At 39.0% G+C, this 26,139-nt stretch overlaps 1 protein-coding gene across 8 annotated transcripts in view; it reads left to right on the plus strand.

The window, feature by feature from the left end:
- The window catches only part of GNG2 (G protein subunit gamma 2), a 127,565-nt gene that overhangs the window by 93,542 nt on the left and 7,884 nt on the right, over positions 1-26,139 (plus strand). For all 8 annotated transcript variants that reach the window (XM_065548808.2, XM_045396416.3, XM_045396412.3 and 5 more), the window contains one exon: positions 15,221-15,336. In XM_065548808.2, the coding sequence (XP_065404880.1) occupies positions 15,250-15,336 (87 nt within the window). In that variant the 5' untranslated portion in view covers positions 15,221-15,249. The remainder of the gene's footprint in view (positions 1-15,220; positions 15,337-26,139) is intronic.

Genomic DNA, 26,139 nt, shown 5'->3' on the forward strand with positions numbered 1-26,139 from the left:
AAAAAAAAAAAAAATCCAACATACACAGTTCAAAGTACTAATCTTTTTTCCTTGGAGTGAACAAAGCCCACCTAGCGTCTAAGAATGCCAGCTCCCATTTATAGATACAAGCCATTTCCTTATCCAAATCTCAGATGAAAACTAAAAGCTTACATGTCATTTTAAAGTTGCAACATGGCCTATTCATTTCATTTTACAAAATTCGTGAAATCCATGACTTTGAAATCATTTTTCAAGGACTCTGTTTTTTGTCAAGGTTGTTAGAAACAGCTAACCAATGACCCTCTTTCCAAGAGGAAGGCTGCATCTTGTAAGGTTAATGTTTTCAAAACCAGCCGTTTACTGGAAAGCAGAGAGCTGTCATTTCAAATGATGGCTTCTGGCACCTGCGTGAGACAGGGAAGCCGTGTTGTGTCTTACTCTCCACCCACACAGCAAAGATGGCTCCCATGCTGATTTGAGGGAAGAAATACATGGTTTTGTCTCTCTCCCACTTGGTAAGTGGCAACTTCCCAGCGAAACCTCATGGAAATAGTCCAGAGTGAATTTTAGGTTGCTCTGTCGATATTTTGCTCCCTTGAGTCATTTTCTTCCTTCTTGACCCCCACAGCAGGTTTGGTTTGATGGGGTTTCCACACTGGTCCTCATTTGCATTTGCTCTCCCCGTGGCCATACAGGCCATAAAATTGCTGTTACGGATGTGAAAATGGCCAAATATACCATAGACCCCAGATTAGGATCAGTCTGGTGCCTCTGAAAATGTGAGTTGAGAAGAACTGAAAGAAAATCTTTCCCTGGGGAGACTGCTTCCGAAACACCCTTCTGACGAATGTGCTGACCTAATCTAAGCCTCAATTTCCTTCAACAAGGGATGCAGCGCTCACTTCCCTTGAGTTGTGAGAATGAAACAAGATAATGCGGAAAGCCCTTGGCCCAGTTCCTGGCAAGTGGCGAGCTCTTGGTCCATAAGCAAATCTTCGTATTAGTGTGAGTTCCTGGTCCTCCATGAAAGAACAAAGCTTTCGGCCTGTAAAATCAAATCTCCGGAAATAAGAAGCACTAAAAAGATGAGGAGTGGGGACAGAGGGAGTGGGGAGGCACTTGGAAGGCTCCTGTTTTGTTTCGTTTTGTTTTGTTTACAAATCCATTCTTCATCTTAGCCAGCACCATGGAGTGAGTCCAGCTCTCTGCATCTGGCCCCGCTGTGAACCCCCTGAGGCTATCCACAGTTGGATATCTTCCTGTTCTTTCCCTGCCCTTCCCTCTTCAAATGCAAACTTGGGGGGGCTCAAGATTATTCCATACCCTTTATCTCCAAGCTAGTCCATGCCTGTTGATATAGACATCTACCCTACACACACCTGCCCCCACCCTCTCTATTCTCATCTCCTTTTTTGTTCATCTCAAACCTCCACACTGCTGCTCAAAAATGAACAAAGGTGAGTGAGGAAACCAGGACATCATGACACCTAAAAGATCTTTGTGACTTCCCGATTGTTGAAAGACATGATTGGGAAAGAGTGACTGAGTGTTCAAGGTGGATTCCAACCCAGATCCTCTGGGGCTTGTAAGAGTTGAGAGAAAAGCAGTAAGTGTCCCAATAAATCTTTATTGATTTAAAATCTCCTTAGTGACTGAGAAACCAAAAGAAATTAGTGTTTGCTGATTAGTAGAGATTGAAATGTGCTCTTTTAGTATTTTTAGGTCAAAGTGATGAACTGGCAGTAGAAAAAGGTGACTGACAAACAATGACCCTAAAACCTGGCAAGCCGATATTTTGCAATTATTACTTGTTCACAATTCACATTGCAGCCACTATTGATAAGTTCACTAGAGTTCTGTTTGTGAAAACCGTTTGGAGGAATGGATATTAACAGTATTCTAGTATATATCTAATAGTAGTATATATACCAATCTAATTAGTGTATATAAATATGATCAATTTTATGTTGTGTGTATATATACATCATTTAGTAGCATATAATATAGCATATGTTAGTATATATAATATCAATTTGATGATGGTTTACTTACTTGCTGCAGAATAAATTAGAGTAGGGATCAAAAAAAGTGAGCGGCAAAAATGACCAAACTAAACATGGGTTATGGTATGAGCAATTAACAAAGACATTTATTCAGATGACTAATTGCAGAATCTCTGACAAATTCTAAATTGGAACATCTTGAAATTAGTCTACTAATTCAAAAGCAACTTACAATCACCAAAGATGTGGCTGACTGACACACAAGAATAATAAAACTATTATCAAGTGCCTAAGAGACTATAAACCCCCAATTTGTATTCTAGACACAAAAATCGTTTTTTTTTGTTTTGTTTTGTTTTTTTGCCTATGTAATCCTAACTTGTAAATACACAAAACAAAATATCTCAGCACCTACTGCAAATACCAAAACACAGTCTTGAGAAACACACAGATGTAATTGAAATTACAGGCCCTAGGGAAGTCTGTCTGGATGCCACCATTGAAAAACATCATTAAAGTATGAAAAGGATGGAATCCTCCGCAATTAACCTACGCTCTCTCCACCCATTAACAAAACATTTATTTATCTTCGTGCCACAGAAATAAGGGGTTGTGTGTTTATTAGTAAGCCTAAGTGACAAGAAAATGTGTGGTTTCTTAACAGAAAAGTTCCTTCTGAAAGAAGTTAAAGTGCTACATGTATTTTTAGAAAATGAAATCTGCTCTAATGGTTATTCTATAACAGGCCTATTTTTCATGTTTCTTGTTGGATGGGTGGGATGGGGACTATACTCGTCTCATCAGTTGAAAAGAATAAAATTCCTTCTGTATTATTCTTCAGTATGGAATTCAGGTGGGATAATTAGGGCATTCCTGCAGAATTCTATCAATCTCTTATACACATTTCCTATAATTGTTCCAGAGATTTTTGCTATTTGTATCTTTTTTGCTTACTGGCAAATATAACCCGGAATAATCTCATTCTGTAAGTACATTGCATAAGAGACTCTGTTCTGTTTTAGATGAGCAGGGACGAGATCTCCACAAAGCACAATGTTACTGAGAATTAGGAATACTTAACACTTATTCATCATCACTGAGAAAATAATAGGGATTATAAGACATAAGATTATAAAAATCTAGTGAGTTGAAAGTTTGCACATGGAGTGCTTTCTTTGAGTAGATTTTTCATGCATAGTTTTATGGCTATTTTTTCAGTATCCTTTCATATTTCTCATTGAGGGTATTATGGGCCTTTGAGCAGCACAATTCATTGTTGACTGGCATACTACAAGGCATCAGAGTCTCCACTTTTGCACACTAAATGCCAGTAGCACCCCCAGTTATTGTCATAGCCCTAACCAACCCTACGCATTTCCAAATGCCTCGTAAGAGGCAGTACCTTCCTGGTTGGTTACCACTGCCAGTAAGTCTAGTATGGGACCTTGAGAAAGGATTGAGTCCCATTAGAATTTCCGGATAGTAGATTATTAGAATTTTATTTATTTTTTCTTTTTCGATTTTTTTTTTTTTTTTTTTTTTTTTTTTTTTAGAGACAGGGACTCACTGTGTTGCCCAAGCTGGATTCAAACTTCTGGACTCAAGCAATCCTCCCTTCTCAGCACCCCCAAGTAGCTGGGATACAGGCATGTGCCACCAGACCTGGTTAGATTATTAGAAATTTTAAAAGACATTTTGGCTGTAGAATTCTTAAAGGATCAACCTGTGGTGTGAAGCTTTTCTCATTCAAATTTAAAGAAGTGTAACCACATGTATTCCATGCTATACCATGGTTGCCATATGATCCAGTACTTGGCAGGTGCTGGCAACTACTGGGCTCACAACAGCTTGTTGGACCAAAGAATGTCACTCTAGCATTATCCAACCTTTGGTCATCACCCCAGCTGATTTCCAGAAATGTTCTGAGATCCCAGAAGTGATTTCAGGAACTCAGATTTTCCCCAAGAGAACCTACCCTGACTCCATTTACCACTGCCCCATCAACTCCTAGAAAAGGTGAAGTCCACTGCTGGGCATGCCTCTGGGGTGGTCCTCTGGTGGCCCCAAAGCCAGGGTGGGCCCTACAAAGGGAAATTCCAGGGCATCACAAGTCGCAGGGCATCACCAAAGACTAGGCTGATGGGGTGAGGGGGACGAGTCTGTAGAAATGAATCACCCTCTTTTTTAACTAAAACGTTTTGTTTTTTTGTCATTTATCTTTAAGAGGTATATATGTTTTGAAGCTTTGTCTACATGATCTTCTCAGCACATTTATTTTAAAGCCATTTCAGGGGTTAATGTATTCAAACCTTTATTGTCTCTTTAAAAAAAACTTCTGCACAGTTTGGATTACACGTAAAATGAAAAAGGGACACTTGCAAAGCATATATGATGTGTGTCTGTGCTTCCCTGTTGAAACTGCCTAAGCCTCTAATGGGACTCTGTCAACCCTTTTTATTGACCCCACTATATTCACAAGGTGCAACACCCTTTCCTCAAGAAGACTTCTTATTATATGCAATTACTTTAAAACTCATGTGAAGGTAGAAGACAAAAGCGTTCTTCTCCATTAAGAATCAGTGAATGTATGCACTTACTCCAAAATTGACCCCATAGTTGGAAGTAATGCACCCCTCAGCAAATGTAAAAGAACAGAAATTATAACAAACTGTCTCTCAGACCACAGTGCAATCAAACTAGAACTCAGGACTCAGAAACTCAATCAAAACTGCTCAACTACATGGAAACTGAACAACCTGCTCCTGAGTGACTACTGGGTACATAATAAAATGAAGGCAGAAATAAAGATGTTCTTTGAAACCAATGAGAACAAAGACATAACATACCAGAATCTCTGGGACACATTTAAAGCAGTGTGTAGAGGGAAATTTATAGCACTAAATGCCCACAAGAGAAAGCAGGGAAGATCTAAAACTGACACCCTAACATGACAATTAAAAGAACTGGAGAAGCAAGAGCAAACACATTCAAAAGCTAGCAGAAGGCAAGAAATGACTAAGATCAGAGCAGAACTGAAGGAGATAGAGACACAAAAAACCCTTCAAAAAATCAATGAATCCAGGAGCTGGTTTTTTGTAAAGATCAACAAAATTGATAGACTACTAGCAAGGCTAATAAAGAAGAAAAGAGAGAAGAATCAAATGGACGCAATAAAAAATGATAAAGGGGATATCACCACCGACCTCACAGAAATACAAACTACCATCAGAGAATACTATAAACACCTCTACGCAAATAAACTAGAAAATCTAGGAGAAATGGTTAAATTCCTGGACACATACACTCTCCCAAGACTAAACCAGGAAGAAGTTGAATCCCTGAATAGACCAATAACAGGTTCTGAAATTGAGACAATAATTAATAGCCTACCAACAAAAAAAAGTCCAGGACCAGACGAATTCACAGTCGAATTCTACCAGAGGTATAAGGAGGAACTGGTACCATTCCTTCTGAAACTATTCCAATCAATAGAAAAAGAGGGAATCCTCCCTAACTCATTTTATGAGGCCAACATCACCTGATACCAAGGCCTGGCAGAGACCCAACAAAAAAAGAGAATATTAGACCAACATCCCTGATGAACATCGATGCAGAAATCCTCAATAAAATACTGGCAAACTGAATCCAGCAGCACATCAAAAAGTTTATCCACCATAATCAAGTGGGCTTCATCCCTGGGATGCAAGGCTGGTTCAACCTACGCAAATCAATAAACTTAATCCAGCATATAAACAGAACCAAAGACAAAAACCACATGATTATCTCAATAGATGCAGAAAAGGCCTTTGACAAAATTCAATAGCCGTTCATGCTAAAAACTCAATAAATTCGGTATTGACGGAACGTATCTCAAAATAATAAGAGCTATTTATGACAAACCCACAGCCAATATCATACTGAATGGGCAAAAACTGGAAGTATTCCCTTTGAAAACTGGCACAAGACAGGGATGCCCTCTCTCACCACTCCTATTCAACATAGTGTTGGAAGTTCTGGCCAGGGCAATCAGGCAAGAGAAAGAAATAAAGGGTATTCAATTAGGAAAAGAAGAAGTCAAATTGTCCCTGTTTGCAGATGACATGATAGTATATTTAGAAAACCCCATTGTCTCAGCCCAAAATCTCCTTAAGCTGATAAGCAACTTCAACAAAGTCTCAGGATACAAAATCAATGTGCAAAAATCACAAGCATTTTTATACACCAATAACAGACAAACAGAGAGCCAAATCATGAATGAACTTCCATTCACAATGGCTTCAAAGAGAATAAAATACCTAGGAATCCAACTTACAAGGGATGTGAAGGACCTCTTCAAGGAGAAGTACAAACCACTGCTCAATGAAATAAAAGAGGACACAAACAAATGGAAGAACATTCCATGCTCATGGATAGGAAGAATCAATATCATGAAAATGGCCATACTGCCCAAGGTAATTTATAGATTCAATGCCATCCCCATTAAGCTACCAATGACTTTTTTCACAGAATTGGAAAAAACTCCTTTAAAGTTCATATGGAACCAAAAAAGAGCCCACATTGCCAAGACAATCCTAAGCCAAAAGAACAAAGCTGGAGGCATCATGCTACCTGACTTCAAACTATACTACAAGGCTACAGTAACCAAAACAGCATGGTACTGGTACCAAAACAGAGATACAGACCAATGGAACAGAACAGAGCCCTCAGAAATAATACCACACATCTACAACCATCTGATCTTTGACAAACCTGACAAAAACAAGAAATGGGGAAAGGATTCCCTATTTAATAAATGGTGCTGGGAAAACTAGCTAGCCATAAGTAGAAAGCTGAAACTGGATCCCTTCCTTACTCCTTATACAAAAATTAATTCCAGATGGATTAGAGACTTAAATGTTAGACCTAAAACCATAAAAAACCTAGAAGAAAACCTAGGTAATACCATTCAGGACATAGGCATGGGCAAGGAATTCATGTCCAAAACACCAAAAGCAGTGGCAACCAAAGCCAAAATTGACAAATGGGATCTAATTAAACTAAAGAGCTTCTGCACAGCAAAAGAAACTACCATCAGAGTGAACAGGCAACCTACAGAATGGGAGAAAATTTTTGCAATCTACTCATCTGACAAAGGATTACAAATTTCCAGACCCTACAAAGAACTCAAACAAATTTACAAGAAAAAAACAATCCCATCAAAAAGTGGGCAAAGGATATGAACAGACACTTCTCAAAAGAAGACATTTATGTAACCAACAGACACATGAAAAAATGCTCATCATCACTCGCCATCAGAGAAATGCAAATCAAAACCACAATGAGATACCATCTCACACCAGTCTCACAACCACAATGAGATACCATCTCACACCAGTTTCTGGAGTGAGATGTGGAGAAATAGAAACACTTTAACACTGTTGTTGGGACTGTAAACTAGTTCAACCATTGTGGAAAACAGTGTGGCGATTCCTCAAGGATCTCGAACTAGAAATACCATTTGACCCACCCATCCCATTACTGGGTATATAGCCAAAGGATTATAAATCATGCTGCTATAAAAACATATGCACATGTATGTTTATTGCGGCACTATTCACGATAGCAAAGACTTGGAATCAACCCAAATGTCCATCAATGACAGACTGGATTAAGAAAATGTGGCACATATACACCATGCAATACTATGCAGCCATAAAAAAGGATGAGTTCATGTCCTTTGTAGGGACATGGATGCAGCTGGAAACCATCATTCTCAGCAAACTATAGCAAGAACAGAAAACCAAACACTGCATGTTCTCACTCATAGGTAGGAATTGAACAACGAGATCACTTGGACACAGGAAGGGGAACATCACACACTGGGGCCTATTGTGGGGTGGGGCGTTGAGGAAGGATAGCATTAGGATATATACCTAATGTGAATGACGAGTTAATGGGTGCAGCACACCAACATGGCACATGTATACATATGTAACAAACCTGCACGTTGTGCACATGTACCCTAGAACATAAAGTATAATAATAAAAAGAATCAGTGAATGTAGTATCTTTATTCACTAACAATAAGTAATGTGAAAAGGAAATTTAGAAACAAATTCCGTTTACAGTAGCACCAAAAAGAATAAAATACTTAAGAATTAACTTAACCAGGAAGGTAAAAGACTTATTCAACAAACATTTTTTTAAAAATTACTGAAAGAACACATAAATAAATGGAAAAAGACATCCCATGTTCATGGATTAGCAGACAATACTGTTAAAATGTCAATACTTAGCCAAAGCAGTGTACAAATTCACTGTAATCCATTTCAAAATCCCAATATTTTTTGTAGGAATAGAAAAATCTGTCTTAAAATTCATATAGATTCTCAAAGAATCCCAAATAGCCAAAGCAATCTTGAAAAAGAACAAGTTGGAAGACTCAACACTTTCTGATTTCACAATTTATTACAAAACTGGTAGTCAAAACTGTGTGGCACTGGCATAAAGACAGACAACTCATATATATACACCAATGGAATAGCATAGGGAGCACAGAAATAAACCCTTACATATATGGTCAAATGATTTTTGAGACGGATGCCAAGACCATTTGTCTGACTCAATTTGGGCTGCTATCAAAAAAAAAAAAAAAAAATGTGATTGACAAGGTGGTTAAAGAATAAGCATTTATCTCTCACAGTTCTAAAGGCGAAACGTGCAAGATCAAGATGTCAGAATGATAAGGTTCTGGTGAGGGTTCTCTTCCTAATTTGGAGATGGCTATTTTTTCCCTGTTTACTCACATGGCTGAGAGAGAGGGAGAAATCATTTCTCTTTTTATAAGAGTACTAATCTCATTTATGCGAATTCTACCTTCATGACCTAATTACCTCCCAAGGGTTCCACCTCCAAATACCATTATATTGAGGATTAAGCTTTCACATGTGATTGAGGGAGAGAACACAAACATCCAGGCCATAATTCAATGGAGAAAGGCCAACCTTTTCAACAAATCATGATGGAAAAACTGGATATCCACAGGCAAAAGAATGAAGTTGGCCCTAACACTGTGAACAAAAATGAACTTAAAATGGATCAAACACCTAAACGTAAGAGCTAAAAGCTATAAAACTCTTAAAAGGAAACATAGGGCAAAAGCTTCATGACATTGGATTTGTATATAACACCAGGGCTGGCGGAGACACAATGGCATCCAGTGTTGGTGAGTGGAAGAGAGGAAGATGACCACAACTGGAAACACTGGGGTGGAGCTGGAGTAGTGTGAGAAGACTGTGAATTAAGCCATTTACACCCTTCTCTGAAACTGTGCACATTTTGATGCTTCATTCCTTTCCACTCAATGGTTTTTTATTCTTTGTGATCAGTCTCTTCCTTTTTCTTTCTCTTTTAAACTGACCACAATGTAGAATGTACATCTAAATATTCATTGGAATTTGCTGAATGACCTCCTGTGTTCTTAAGATATTCTCTTTCTTCCACTTTCCCCATACATCAGACAATATCTAAATACTAGTTGTTAGTTGCTTTTGATTTGCCCACATCTATTTTTCAGTCCATGAGCGTGGTCCACAATAGACAATCTTCCCCACCTCTACTGTGAATCACAAAATTCCAACTTTGAATACTATGTTGCTGGATCTTTTAAAAACAGATCATAATTTTCTGAAGCTCATTTCCTTGTAGACTTTTTGCTCATGTTGTGACTTCTGCACAATTTGAGGGTCAAGCAAATGAAACATTACACCCCAAAACATTAAACGCATGCTGTCCGAGAAGCAAGTATTGACTTTGTATATGATAAAAAAGACAACATACATGCATCCGTGCTTTCTAGCTATTTCCTGAAATGCCAAGTGATGTACCTCTATTCCTGGTTTATTTGAATTTGTTCAAACCTTATAAAGCCAACTATTGCAAACAAAACAAAGAAGAAAACGCATTCCAATTTTTAAGTGTGTAAGTAAGAAAAAGTTTGTCTTCTAAGCTTGAGGTATTTGGACCCTGCATCTCTCTCTCTCTGTCTCACACACACACATACACACACACACACAGACATACACATACATGCACGCACCCCTCCATCTATGCTAAAAGAAGACCTCTACACTGATTCGTTTTTCTTTTTTAAAAAACTGTGATAAAATGCACAATATAAAATTTACTATCTTAACCATTTTTAAGCATATAGTTCAGTGGTATTAAATACATGTATACGGTTGTGCAATTATCACCACTATCCATCTCCAGAACTCTTTCTATCGTGCAAAACTGAAACTCTATACCCATCAAAGAGCACAGCAACATGGCACAAGTATACATATGTAACAAACCTGCACGTTATGCACATGTACCCTACAACTTAAAGTATAATAATAATAAATAAATTTAAAAAAACAAAACAAAACAAAACAAAACAAAAAAAACAATAACTTCCAATTCCCTTCTCCCCTCAACCCCTGGCAGCCACCATTCTACTTTCTGTCTCTATAAATTTGACTACTTTAGGTATCTCATAGAAGTGGAATCATATAGTATTCATCTTTTTGTGACTGGCTTATTTCACTTAGCATAATGTCTCTAAGGTTCGTCCACACTTGAGCCTGTCAGAATGTCCTTTCTTTTTAAGACTGAATAATATCCCATTGTATGTATATACCACATTTTCTTTATCCATTCACCTCTTGATGAACACTTTGGTTGGTTCCATGTTTTAGCTACTATGACTACTGTGAATAAGGGGGTCCAAACATCTTTTCAAGACCCTGCTTCCAATTTTGGGGGGTTATACCCATAAGTGAAATTGCTGGATCATATGGTAACACTTGTTTTTGTTATTTTTTTTTTCATAGTAGCCATCTTAATGGGTGTGAGATAGTATCTCACTTTGGTTTTTATTTGCATTTGCCTAATGATTAATGAATTGAGCATCTTTTCATGTGTTTATTGGCCACTCATATTTCTTTGCAGAGATATCTATTCAAGTCTGTTGCCCATTTTTGAATTGGTTTTTGTTGTTGAGTTTTAAGTGTCTCATATTTACGATATTAATTCTGTATCATTTAAGTGGTTTACAAATATTTACTCTTATTCTATGGGCTGTCTTTTCACTCTGTTGAACTGTCCTTTGAAGCACAGAAGTTTTACATTTTATGGAGTCCAATTTGTCTATTTTTGCTTTTGTTACCCAGCCCTACTCCTTCACCAGTTGATTCTACTCTCTGGTGTCCTTCTGTTGCTCCTATTTTAGCTTCTGGCCTGTGGAGATCCCCCACTACGTGACTCTAAACCCAAACTGGATCCAGTATCCATTTTACATGAATCTCACCCTTAGCCCAAATGCACTGTCACCTCTTAGGAAAATAAACACTTCTTTGGAACACTGGCCTAGTACTTTACAATTCTTTCAGTCTTCAGGAGGGGATTTTTTCATTGCTTTTATGGGAAATAAGCTGGATGTGAAAAAAAGGGAAAAATGCACTAATTGATTCTAAAAGTGGTGCTTGACTCTGCCTGGTTCATACAGTAAAGGAAGAATATTCAGGGTGTAGCTGCCTAAAACTAGGAACACAAACTAAAGCCTAGGTTTACTTTTTCTCTTAAGTCCATTGAGGTTTCAAATGTGTTTTCCCTCCTGCATTTCTAGACTACTACCCCATCCCTCTTGTTTCTCCATCTCAACATCCCGCCTCCCTACTTCCCTTCCCTGCCTATACAGAGGACTTCTTCCATGATAGGCAGAATAACAGCCCCCACAAAGATGTTCATGGCCCAATTCCCAGAACCTAGAAATACATTACATTACATGGCAAAGAAGTTGCAGATGGAATTAAGGTTGTTAATCAGCCGACCTAAAAGTATATTATCCTGGATTATCTGGGTGGGCACAATGTAGTTATAAGGGTGCTTAAAAGTGGAAGAGGTGGGCAGAAGTCAGAGTCAGAGGAAGATGTGACTTCAGAGGAGGTCAGACTGATGTGACATGAGAAAGGCTCCGCTCACCTTTGCCAGCTTTAAAGATGGAGGAAAGGGCCAAGAGCCAAGAAATGTTGGCAGCCTCCAGAAGCTAGAAAATAAAAGAAAGTGGACTCTCAGAGCCTCAAAAAGGAACATAGCCCTACTTGTACCTTGATTTTAGCCCAGTGAGACCCATTTGAGACTAATGCTCTCCAGAATTATAAGATCGTAAATTTCTATTGTTTAAGCCCTTAAACTTGTAGTAATATGTTACAGCAGCAATAGAACCAATATGTTCTCTATCTCAGCCTCCTCAAGCCACTCCATCAGGAGATGGAGCTTTTCCCAGGGAGCATGAAAGGCATTGAGACACAGACTTTCCTTATGCTTGAATGACAATAATGGGTCATTTACTCAGTTAATAGCAGGTCTGTTGGCTAATGACAGAGCACTCCTCAATAATGGTGGCATCAATAAGATAGGCATTTATTTCTCTCTCACATCAAAGGTAGCCATCTCACAGTTGGCATGATGGCTCCACAAAGTCAGTAAGGACCCAGATCCTTCCTGTTCACCCTAGTGTAGCAGTCATTCTAGAGGTTTAAGATGGATTTCTGTGATCAATGCAGATGCCTCCCAGGCCAGTAGCAGGAGGAAGGAGAGACAAGGCATATACCTCTTCCCTTCAAGAACATTTCTGCTTATATCTCATTGGCCAAAACTTAGTAATGTAACTCTACCTAGCCTCAAGGGAGGCTTGCAATGTATCTTTCAGCAAAATACACCTAGCTAAAATTCAGAGTTCTTGTGGTCTCCGCTAAGAAGAAAAAAAGTCCCGTTACTAATGAAGAAGAAAGGAAGAGGGATTAGAAGGCAAGTTGTGATCTCTGCCACAGGTCACCCTGTAATCTGATGTAGATTCAGGGCAAAAGAGTCACTGGCCAGAATCTTAAATCTCCCAATAAGAACTTGGTAATTCTGTGATAGTCTGCATTCCAGCGTGATGAATGAATTCCAGTTTGGCAGAAACATTAGCTTCACAGAACAGCATCCAGGGGCTTGTAGATTGTGGCTGCACCCAGCGTTGGATGAATAGAAGAGGCTACTCTTCTGAATAAGTCAATGCTCTATCTTGGCCCTGTGAAGTCTTCCTAGGCTGTTAGATGTTTGTTTAATTGTGGGGCATGTAATTTCCCTGTGAGGCTGCGATGATTGGGTCCCTAACCATGCTGATGAAATAATACTTGTTAAAGTCTCCTTTTATTATTTTGTTTTTCCATGCAATTCTCCTTCCTTTGATCTCCAAATGTACAAAAGTAGAGTACAGAGATCTCTGATTTCAAAAATTCCTTCAATCTTCCCTCCCATTTTGTTGTCTCCAAACTCTTTGAAAATAAATTGAGGGATGGCCAGGCACGGTGGCTCACATCTGTAATCCCAGCACTTTGGGAGGCTGAGGTGGGCGGATCACGAGGTCAGGAGATGGAGACCATCCTGGCTAACACGGTGAAACCCCATCTCTACTAAAAATACAAAAAATTAGCTGGGCGTGGGGTGGGCGCCTGTCGTCACAGCTGCTTGGGAGGCTGAGGCAGGAGAATGGTGTGAACCAGGGAGGCGGAGGTTGCAGTGAACTGAGATTGTGCCCCTGCACTCCAGCCTGGGCGACAGAGCAAGACTCTGTCTCAAAAAAAAAAAAAAAAAAGGAAAAGAAAAGAAATTGAGGAAACAATTAATTATCCTCCAATTTATTCTGTAAATGTTGTTGGGTGGCTTATTTTCTAGTGTTCTTTAACATAATATTCTCCATGAAGGGACTTGTATGTTACAGAGAGTTATACATAATTTCTTCTTTTGTCTTGAAAAATAGGATATCAAGAAATAAGTACCAAAAGAGATAATTCATAGATTTTTGCTTTTTGGTCATTAAGAAAAGAATAATTTGTTGATTTTAGTTGGTATGTTAAAAAAAATCTATGTACAGAATTTGTTATGGGTTATTCTTCCTTTTCCAGCTTTTCTGTGTGTTCTCTCTTTTTCTTTTTAAAATAAGTAACCTGATCTTGCTTCATCCTTTGGTAAAAAGATTGCCCAAAGCTAGCAGAAGTCATTATTTTTATATAGTATCTTCAGAACAAGATTCCATTAGTGTCGACGGGGCAGTGTTTAATGTTTCTGTTTCACGGGTCATGCACTCTAGTCAAATCAAAGCACTTAGGTTTTGCTTTATCCAATAGGGTATCAGTGATCTCAAGGAGCACATTTACACAGATGGTCCTAAAATTGCAGGTGACACCTTGACACAAAGTAAGATTGATTCAGAATGTGGGGGAAATGGGTATTGAGAATAAAATAAGATATTTTCCAAGATGAACAACAATAATAAAGTGAGATGGTATATCAAGAAAGGATTAGAAGAGAAATGAATGTGGGATATTCATGAATATGAAAGGATTGGAAGAGAAATGAATGTGGGATAGGATTTGAAGGAGAGCACACATGGAGAAAGAGGTACAGTAGAGACAAAGAAACCATCTCACAGTCTGCGTAGGAACAGAACTCTACTCTCAAACTCCTGGCCTTAAGGGATCCTCCCACCTTGACCTTTCAGAGTACTGGGATTACAGGCGTGGGCAACCATGCCCAGCCAAGAACTCTACTCTCAAAATGTTAATGTTCCAGATTTATAAAAGAAATAAGTTAATAAGTTTGTTGTACTTCATTTAGAATAACACTGGTGAACTAATTGACATATTTAACCATTAGGCATGGCAATCCCTCCCACTTGGCATGATAGACATGTCCCTGAGGAATTATGAGTAAAGTAGATCGTTGTGACTCAAACTTAATTTCAAATAGAGTGGGGAGGAATGGTTATTTACAACAATGCTGGAGTAAGTGACACTGAAAAGCCAAGCCTCCCACTATAGTGTCTCTGTAGTATAATACGCTGAAGTGGTCACAGTTAACCAGAAGGATAGGGTTTGAGCCCACTGGGAGAACATTTGGTAATATTCTTTGTGTGTGTGTGTGTGTGTGTGTGTGTGTGTGTGTTTTCCCTCTGAAGAAGGGATGGGGAAGTAGGGAGAGTTGGAAAATCAAACCTCATCCCCTGGTCTGCCTGCCAATCTGAGGTAATACTGACCGTGGATGGAGAGGGCTGGAGAAGCCGGGCCTGCCTACAGCCACTGCTTTGAGATCCCCTAGTTGCGATGAACTTGCACATTTGCTGGCTCGTGAATTCTCTGATACAATCTTCGTTTTGTTTTCTTTTCTAGTGTTTCTGAAAGATCTATCCAACACTCCGATGGCCAGCAACAACACCGCCAGCATAGCACAAGCCAGGAAGCTGGTAGAGCAGCTTAAGATGGAAGCCAACATCGACAGGATAAAGGTGAGGATGGCCTAACCCCACACTTCATCTAGCCTGAGTCTAAGGCACATGATTTGCTGTCATCTGTCACGTGACCACTCTTTCCTAGAGAGGGATAAAACCAGTAATGACAGGAGAGCATCTTAAAGATTAGGCAGAAGTTCATTTCTAATGTATCTTTCCCTCCTCCAGCATAAAATAATAGAATAAATTAGATCCTCTTTCCCGTGTAGAATTAAAAACAAATAATGCAACATAATAAAAAAGCAAAACAGGCTCATGGTTAAATTCCAGTGACAGAAATTAGAGAACATATGAAATATATCAGTGCACTAGTTCCCCTCCCTGTTCTCATGGAAACCTTTTTCTCATTTGGTTTTTAATTTTTTCTGTCCTGGTTCAGGTTCTAAAGCTAAATGTCTATCCTTTGTGTCTAACCCTTCTAGTTATCCTTGCACATTATAAGTTTTTTCTTCTTTATTGAATTTTTTGTCCTGCAAAACACAAAAGTCACACCTTGCCTCCCTCAGAAGTCTATGTGTTTCTTTTTTTCCTCTCCCTCCCCAGACCTAACCTGACAACTTTGCCGTAAATTGGGGCTAATGCACCTAGAACCAAGACTTCAAATTCAGACCCTTTGTTGGTAGTTTTCAGATGAAAAGTTGGCTAATATGCTGTCATTATTAATAGATGGCTATGGCATGGTGGCAAAGTGAATTTTTGTTAACCATCAAAACTTTACTGCCCCAGAAGTAAAATGCCTTACCCAAGAATTCTATGAAATGCAACTCGGAAACATATCTCATTGTACTAAGATAAAGCTACAACCTTCTTCTAAATGCCCTTTTAAAACTAGAATATTTTTCCTATTTTCTCTATACTTAATTCAGCACCTGGGCAATCCAGCTGTCCTTTGGAGTCTGATAGGGTCAATAAACTGTAGCTCATGGGCCAAATCCAACCCACTGCCTATGTTTATAAATAAAGTTTTATTGGAACACACTCATTTACATATTGTCTATGACTGCTTTCACTCTAAAACAGCAGAGTAGAGTGGTTGTAACAGAGACCATATTGCCCACAAAGCTAAAATAGTTACTCTCTGGTGCTTTATAGAAAGCTCACTGACCCCTGGGCTACAGCAGCCATTCTCAGCTCATCTGCGGGTTCCCAACACCCAGAGAGCTCTATAAAAGGACCAATTACCGAACCACAGCCAAACCAATTAAATTAGAATCTATTGGGGTATGATTCAGGCATCAGTATTTTTTAAAAAGAATATTTCAGTTCATTCCGATGTATGGCCAAGGTTGAGAACCACTGTCCTATGGGAAGGAGTTTGCTTCTGCTAAGTTTCATCAGGTATGTGCTAGAGAGTGAAGAGAGAGCTATTCTTGCTCTACAAGTAAGATGAGAAAATACCCATGGACGTCTTCCCATTTATCCTGAATCTCCTTTGTAAAATTTGATGCCTAGTAATGGACCACAGGATTTAATCAGCTCCTGCTCTTCTTTCAACAGCCTTAATTCTTTACTCATGACTGAGATCAATAAAGGGACCTTACCTGGCTCCTTTGCCATCTTCCTCTTCTCTTTTCTTGCTTCTTCTTTTTCACTGTCTTGCTGAAAAAGCACAAGGCGACAGGTGGGCACAATAACTGCTGAGAGAAGTAAGGTGGCCCATGGATTGTCAAATCAGAAAGGGCCATTCAGTTATTTTTGAGGGAGAGGAGGTTCTGCCCATGGGCCTTCTGGAAAATACCACTTTGATTTTTGAGGTGGTCCAACTGTGATAAAAGTTTGCGAAGCTTTACTGTGGTTGATGTTTTCTGTTAATATTCAGCATCCCCAGTTACTGTTCCTGAAGGAGGATGTGATGTGCTTATGGGTGATGAAAACGGAGAGCAGAAGAACGATAATAGAAATAGAGCTTTTCAGAAATAGTCTAGATTTTATCATCCCTCTCCTGAATTACTGAATGCAAGGGGCTCCTATTTGCTGTCTGCAATTCCATCTCAACACATCTCCATCCCCACCATCAATTACCTTCCATATTCCTGCCAAATATAATGTTCTAAAAGAAAATCTAATTATACTCCTCTTCACTGAAAATCAGCTCATGATTCCCCATTACCAGTAAAATAAAATTCAGACCCTTTAGCAGTGTATACAAAGTTTCTCTGACCCCTGTCATCTCTTCAGCTTTATTCCTGCTCTCTTTTCTGCATGCCATGTAGAACCACTTTTAATTCTTTTGATGGAAATTTCAAATACCTAGAACATCCAATCTCCTTTGCCCCTCTACCTTGCTGCTTTACTTACCTGACTTTACTTAACACTTCACTGCATTGAATCATTAAAGATTCAGATCAAATTATTAGATCCTTTAAAAAGTTTTCCTGGATCCTCATCATAAGGTTGGATTTTTGCTGTTTGTTCAGTTGTTCATTCATTTACTTATATAAAGCTCTCTTACTGAGAACTTTCTAAATTGCAAGGGCTTGTTAGGTTCTAAAGAGATGGAGATAGACAAAAACATGATTCTTGCTCTCAGAGAGCCCTGACCTAGTTGGGGGCTACAAAAACATTGAACAAGGCCTGTTATTGATGCAAACAAGATATCCAAGAAGCATAGTTACCAAATGTCATCAGAAAGAAGCCAACCCCACACTCTGATTGCCCTTTGAAGAGACACAAATCACTACTAAAAAAGAAGCAAAGCATGAACCTGAAAAACTGGGTGTGAGTAGTTGCCTTCCTAGGTGATCTTCACATTCAAATCTCTGAATCCCACTTGACGCCACTGGACCTTACATTGAGAAATATAGCAACAGCCTGCATTTCAGCATTTGCTGTGTACCTCAGAGCCAGGCAGGCTTGCTGTGGTGGAGTGACAGATTATTTTTAGTTGAGCAGTTGGATAAAACGCTGACTGTGTTGACACGGTTGTCAGCTAGCTGGTTTAGGGCTTGGTTATCTGCCTTTACAAGTCTTTTCAAGGCTTTTGAGCATTCAGGCTTCTCTACCTACTTTCCATACATGATCCTGTCAGCAGAAAGGGGCTTCTCTCTGAAGATCCCAGGCTTGTGATTTTCCAGTGAGAGTAGTGACCTCTTCAAGCTATAAAGGATAGAAATGGCTTTATATATGTCTGGCAGAACCTACTGCAACTGAGGTGGCAAAGAATAGGACTCTTAAGAAGAGGATTTGGGGACACAGCTGGAATTGGAGTTGTTGAGGGTCTCTTAACCAGGCGGTGGCCTTATCCCTCATGTGACCCCCGGAATAAATTACACTGCATAGAGTAGCCCTACTCTGTGAATAACATAGTCACATGAATAACATGTTTGTTTTTTAAGCCTTCTTGTTTTCTATTCCTTTATATCACAGACCCTGGAGATTTGGGCTAAGTGAACCCATTATCTGTTCATAAGCCTCAGGCATGTATAAATTATACTCCCAGCCTCTTTGTATTTCTTTGTTAGGATTTCATTCAAGGACAGAGGGTAAAGAGAAATAAAACGAAACTGGGAAGAGAGTTAGGGGAAGGGGGAGAGAGGGGCTGTGGGCTGTGACACCTGGATGAATGAAACAGCAGTAGACTCACACTAACACTAACCAAAGACAAAATGAAATAAACCTTGTCCTTAGAGCACAAGAGGAGGGAACATGCACAAAAGTAAAGGACAGCAGGGCTTTGGTAAATCTCTTTATTCATCATTGTATTAGGACTCTTTGAGTTTCTGATAATAGGAATCTAAACCAAGCTAGCTTAAGCAGAAAGAGGTACTGATTATAAAAGATACAGGATGTCTCAATCCAAGAGTGGAAATGTGGCTGGATGGGCAGTGGAAGCGAGAACTGCAAGGCCATTGAGAACTGCGAGTGCTCCATCACCTGTCTCTGCTTCTTTCTCTGTGTCTGCCTCTTCCTTTTCCTGAGAAGAAGGGATTTTTTAGCTGCCAGGTCCATATAGTAGGCACAAGATGACTGCCCATGGTTCCCAGGATCACAACTCATAGTTCCAGCTCCATGAAAAAAGAGATGGCTTGATTCAATACTTTTCAGTCTCCATAGCACATGGTCCTAGAGTGCCATCTCTGTTCCAGCAAGAATGAGCTATCTCCAGCTTCAATCAACTGACATTCGAATTGAACTCCATTATACAGACATAGACCCTAGGAATTAACCTGCCCATTTGGAGGAATGGGAATGGGAATGGGAATCATTGTAAGCTGGAAAGATGCTCTTTGGCAGGAGTTGCTATTAGTACTATGAAAAATAATGTAGATTTAAGAGCAAAAGATATAAGATGCAAGGCCAGGAGCATGGGTAAAATTATTGCTTCTTAATTAATTGGCTGTTCCATAAATTGACCCCACCGGAAAAAATGTCTCATTTCTCCCATATACTCACCACAGACCTTTCCAAGTGATTCCCTTTATTGTTCTAAAAGTGTGCTATGCAAAGTGTCACCTCCCTGGTTATTCTGGGTTTCTCACTGAGAATACCCTTCCCCCTTATTTCTTTGCCAATCTTATTCCTCCTTTAGGGGTCAGCTCAAGTTCCTACTTGTTCATGAATCTCTTTCTATTCTGATCATATTTACTAATCAATTTACTAATTAGTTTCATCTTCATCAAATAAATTTTTCCACCTAAACTACATAGTCCTTTTCAAAGACCATGTTGTCCACTTGTTTGCATCTTTCATGGTACTGGGGTGCACAAGCATTTTGTAAAAACTTTTTTTAGTAGACAGCTTTAAATTTGTATATTAAGAGTGTCATACAACAAAACATTACTATATTCCCCATGATATTCCCAATTACATTTATGGACTTGGAGATTCCAAGCATGAATGTAACTGGACAAATAAAACTGTGGTAATGGGGAATTCAAATTAAATTTTTTTAAAAGGATGGAATTAGTCATTTTAAAGAAAGATAAATTGTTTCATATCATTGTATGATCATACGTATCTAGCGTTTATAGTGTGCCTTCTGTTTAAAACACTTTAACATATAAAAAGAACAGACTGACTTTCTCGACGAGGACAAATATGTATAAATTAGTGAGCTGAATATGGACATTTCTAATGATTAAGTCATCTTTATGATGATTATGATAATAGATTGAAATTGAACTTCATGGAACCCTGTAGTGAGAAATGGTCCAGTTAGACACCATACTTGGAACTAGAGAGAGGACATGTATTCCAGGTTTAGGACATTTTGAGTATTTTTCCAGCATTTGAGCTGAGAGTATCCCTTCCCTAAAATGCTTGTGTTCAATTTTATTAGGAAAAATGGAATACAATCCTCCTTCTAGGTCAACTGACAGTATTATCAGGGATGATAAAATCAGTAAAGTGTATCAAAGGACTAAATACAGGAAAGGGCTGTGTTCAAAGATAGCCAATGCTAATTCATTTAATTTGCTGAAAATGAAGCAAACACATTTAAAGTTGAAGTAAGGCATACATTAATAATGAAGCATAAAACTTCATTTTTATGATGGTTGATTAATTTTTAAAAGTTCAATAGATATTAATTACCAAGTACATATTTAGCCTTGTGCATCACATCTAACAGCAATAGAAGTAGTACTATATAACTTTGGTAATTTGAAACCTCTGGGAAGTGAATTTTTCTGAATAGCCTAGTTTTTATACCAGATAAACTCTCCCTTCTTAAAAATGTAACTATTTTAATGCTAGTAGTGAATGTCTTTCTTCTTTCATTAAATAAATACATATAATATACTTTGCTTAATGACTGTTTTGCAAATTATTTACTTCCTTTAAAAAGAATCCTATCAATAAGTACATTCAGTTTAATATCACCTTGAAGGAGCAGGAAGAAGAAGACAACTTAGAAGAGTCACACATGATTTTATAAATACAAAAATAGTGGACACTTGTTCATACAATTATACTTTCTCTAGTGTCACAATCAAAATTTGATTGTGGGCATTCTTCACAATCATAGTGGAAAAATCCTTTAGGCTCACCTTTGGCCACTGGCAGTGATACTGGCATCACAGTGATTCAGGCCATCATGGTGATCTGTAGGGCATCAAGGTATTGCAGACATGGTGATGCAGACATCCTGGTGATGCAGGCTATCATGGTAATGTGGGGCATCAAGGTGTTGCAGTCATCATGCTGATACAGATGTCATGGTGATGCAGTCATCATGGTGATGCTGTCATGGTGATATAGTCATCATGGCAACACAGACATTATAGTGATGCAGTCATTATAGTGATGCAGGCCATCATAGTAATGTAGGGCATCAAAGTGATACATCATGGTGATGCAGGCTATCATGATGATGTATGGCATCAGGGTGTTGCAGTCATCATGCTGTTACAGACGTCATGGTGATGCAGTCGTCATAGTGATGCAGGCCATCATGGCGATGTAGGGCATCAAAGTGATACAGACATCCTGGTGATGCAGTCATCATGGTGACACAGACCTCATAGTGCTGCCATCATCATAGTGGTGCAGTCATCATGATCATACAGGCATCATGGTGATGCAGGCATCATGATAACTTCTGCTTTTCATTCCCTACATTAGTGATCTTGCTCTCCATAGCACGTTTCATATTTTTAGTATAATTTCAAGACACATGAGAGAGTGCTGAATTTTCTGGCATTTACACTGTTTGACATAGATTTTAATTTTCCTGACTTGAAAAATAAAGCCTTTCTTTAAAGTAGCCAATTAGCCAGGTGGGGTGGCTCATGCCTGTAATCCCAGCAATTTAGGAGGCAGAGGCAGGCAGATCACCTGAGATCAGGAGTTCGAGAGCAGCCTGGCCAACATGGCGAACCCATCTCTATTAAAAATAAAAAAATAAATAAAGTAGCCAACAGCTTTTGACCTGGTAAAAGAACTTTCTAAATAAATATCAGACCAACCTCTCCTTGTTTGAAAATTCTGTGATCTCCTCCCAGTGATTAGGCAGTTTCTTTTGTCTTTGCCCACATTGCCAGACCTGTGTATACTCTGTTACAATAACATGCTGTGAAGTAGTAAGAGATATATATGTATTGGTCTCTGCCCCCAGTTCCTGACACAGAGCTCCTAAAACCTTTGTAAATAAGGGGGCTAAGACAATCTTCGTTCTCGTATTTGGTCTTTGACCCTGATTTCTAAGAGCTATGTCATTTCCTGGATAATAAGAGCATATTTTGTTTCAGTGAGGCGACTCTTGGTGGGCTTCTAGATGAGCTAATAATCTATCATGCCTACATGACAAACCCTCTATAAAAATTCCAAAAGAACAGTGTTCAGAGCCACACACACTGGCTCATACCTATAATCCCAGAACTTTGGGAGGCTGAGGCAGGATGATAGCTTGAAGCCAGAAGTTTGAGACCAGCCTGAGCAACAAACTGAGACCCCATGTCTCCAAATATTTAAAAATTAGCTGGGCCTGGTGATGTGCACCTGTAATCTTAGCTAATTGGGAGATTGAGGCAGAAGGATCACTTGATCCCAAGAGGTTGAGGCTGCAGTGAGCTATGATCATGGTACTGCACTCCAGCCTGGGCAATAGAGGGAGATTGTGTGTCTTAAAAATAAACAACAACAACAACAAATGGAGATATGAGATTTTTGGGGTTGGTGAACACATCCACCTGCTGGGAAAGTGGAATACCCCAACTCCAAGGGGATACAAGCTCCTACCCTCATGACCCTTCCAAACCTCACCCTATATATCTCTTTCTCCAACTCTTCATTTATAGCTTTTAAAATACCCTTTGCAATAAGTTGGAGATAGCAAGTGAACTGTTTTCTTGGGTTCTGTGAGCTGCTCTAGCAAATTATCCAACCTGAATAGGTAGCCATGGGAACCTCTGATTTGTTCCCATGTCGGACAGAAGTTGTGAGTAACCTGGGGGCCTATTACTTGCTATTGGCATTTGAAATGGGGCGGGGACAGTCTTGTGAGACTAAGCTTTTAACCTGTGGGATCTATTTTTATCTCCACATAGATAGTATCAGAATTAAATTAAATTGTAGGACACCCAGGTGGGCCAGAGAATTGCTTGGTGTGGGAAAACCCACACATCTGGTATCAGAAAAGAAGTATGTAGAGTGGTATGAGTACAGAGTAGGAGGAAACAGTTGGATTGTTTTTCTGTATACACTTCCCATCTCAAGCCTCCAGCCAGTATAATCTTTGAAATCCTTTTAAAAAACAAATTAAAGTTAAGTCAACCTTAGATGGCTCCATTAATGCAGGCAACCCAACTGAAGCCATGATTTTATGACTGATACCCTTAATGCAGAGGCAATTTCCCATGTGTATAGGCAATGACAGCTTGTCCAGGCTTATTTTTTTGCCTGATGGCTTGCAAGCATTTTGCAACATCAATTTTAAGATGTGTCTCAATTTCAGATGTAATGAAGATGGATTATATCTCTACCTTCTGTTTAAACTTGGGGGTCTGGTTTTTATCCTTACTGACAACTGCTTCCTCTTGGCATTGTCAAGCAGTCTTCCTAGGTAATTCTCCTGTTTTTTTGGAGCCTAGAATCACAGTCCGGTAGCCTTCATTGAAGCTGTCTAGAGTACCCCCCTGCCACCCCCACAACTCCTTACTTCTTGGTTCGCAGTCCCAGTCTGGTTTGGTGAGGATGCTGGATAGCAGGATTTTAGCAATTGCTAATCTGGGGAGATCCTTGGTGTGATCAAAAGTGAACTCCTTCACTTGTGCAGTAGATCCCATCTCTCTAACCAAGAAACCTCCTCCAGCAATTTATTCTTCCACCTCCTGCCTATCCTGCATCATCAGTTTTTGATTCTCTACATCATTTCCATTATCATACAAACATGGTGTTATTTCTTCATCTTAAATAAAATTTGATTTTTTTCTTGATCCCTCCACTTCCCCTTCCAGCAACTGCCTCATTTGTTTACATTTTTTTTGCAGTATGACTTTGAAAAAATCATCTATATCCACCATCTCTAATTTCTCTTTTCCTTTTCTTTTGCAAAGTCATTTTTATTCTGGAAATAATCTCAAAGTCACAGAAGAGTTGCATGTATGTTGCAAAGAATTTTGTTTTCTCCTGAACCAGCTGAGAGTAAGTTGTCAAAAGATGTCCTGTCACCTCTGAGTACTGTAATGTGTATTTTCTACAAGTAAGGACATTGTTCTACATACTCATAATACAATCATCAGAATCAGGAAATTAACATTGACCCATTACTACCTTCTAATCCTGAGATCCCATCGAAGTACGCAAATCATCCCCGTAATGTCCCTTTTGGCGAGAGGACCGAGTTCAGAATCATTTGTTGCATTTAGTTGTCCTGTCTGGCACAGTTTTTAGACTTCCATGACCTTCATGACCTTGACACTTTTGGAGATTATAGACCATTTTTTAGAATGTCACTCAGTTTGGGTTTGCCAGATAATTATAATTAAATTCAGGTAACAAAACTTTGGCATTAATATCATAGAACTAATGAGTATTCATTTCATTCTATTCTATCAGTGAGACATTATCTCAAATTGTCACTGACTGGTAATGTTAAGTTTCATCACCTGACTAATGTGTTTTCCAGATTTCTCCACACAAACCTATTTGTTTTCTTTTTGAAGTTAAAAAGTATTTGGAATTTGGGAAGGAATTTGCTCTTTTATTCAGTGGTTTACAGTCTGCTACTATCATCATGCATTGTTGCTAGGACTCTACTTAATGTCTCGTGTGCTAGGAAGCCTTTCTACTCTGTCCCTATGTGATCTCCAGGATTGTTTTACTTTCTCCTTCCTGATATTCTTTGCATAGCCTGAAGTGGTTTTCTCCTATGCATGTGCCAATCAGTTTTTAACTAAAGACTCAAGATGAATCCTCCAGAGGCCTTAAGAGCTTTCTCTCCCCCAGTGTAATTCTTCTCTGCTATTCTCTCCTCAACTCAGGGAGATTGCTGAACTCTGTCTGGGTACTCCCTCCCTGTGCAGTGGCAGGCAGTAAGCTGGGGAAACTATAGAATTTATCTTATCTCCCTTCTCTCAGGTATCACTCCTCTGTGCTGACTATTGTCTAACAGTTAAAAATTATTTCTTCATATATTCTGCCCAGTTTTTAATTTGAGGCAGGACAGTTTAGTTGGCCCTTATTACTCCATCATAGTCAAAATCGGAAGTATAGAATGCTATACAAGCTCTACAGGGACAAGCATCTTTGTACATTTTGTTCCCTGGTTATTGCAAGTATCCAGACTACACCTGGCATATTAGATGCTCAGTAAATGTTTGTTGCATGAAATATCTGTTGAAGAAGATTATGTTTGAGAACTCCTTCAGCAGTTACTATGAGTGTTGAATATGTGTCAGGCACTGATTATGTGGTGGTAAATAACACAGGTGTGGTCCCTGCCTTTGTGGAGCCCAGAGCCTAAAGGGAAAGGCAAATATTAAATGGCAAATAAACAGACGATGTCCATAATTATAAATTGTGATAGCAATTTATAACTTTCTGTGAAAGAAAAGAATGTGAGAAAGTACTCTGAGAGAATAATGAGGAAAGTCACTGTGGATGAGGCGATCAGTGAAGGTTCTGCAAGGAGGTGGTATTTCTGCTGACTTCTGAAGGAAGATAAGAAGCCAACCCATTGAGGAGATGATGAGAAGAATGTTATAGGATACTGAATATGTGACACTCTGAGGCAAACAAAGAACTTGGAGCTTTCGAAAAGTAAAGGCGATATGTGAGAGGGAAGAATGCTACAACATGAACTTGGAGAGAGGGGCAGGCCCAGAACATGGCAATACCCACAGGCTGTTTTACAAAGTTTTG

Source organism: Macaca fascicularis, chromosome 7, assembly GCF_037993035.2.
Source record: "Macaca fascicularis isolate 582-1 chromosome 7, T2T-MFA8v1.1".
Taxonomy (NCBI): domain Eukaryota; kingdom Metazoa; phylum Chordata; class Mammalia; order Primates; family Cercopithecidae; genus Macaca; species Macaca fascicularis.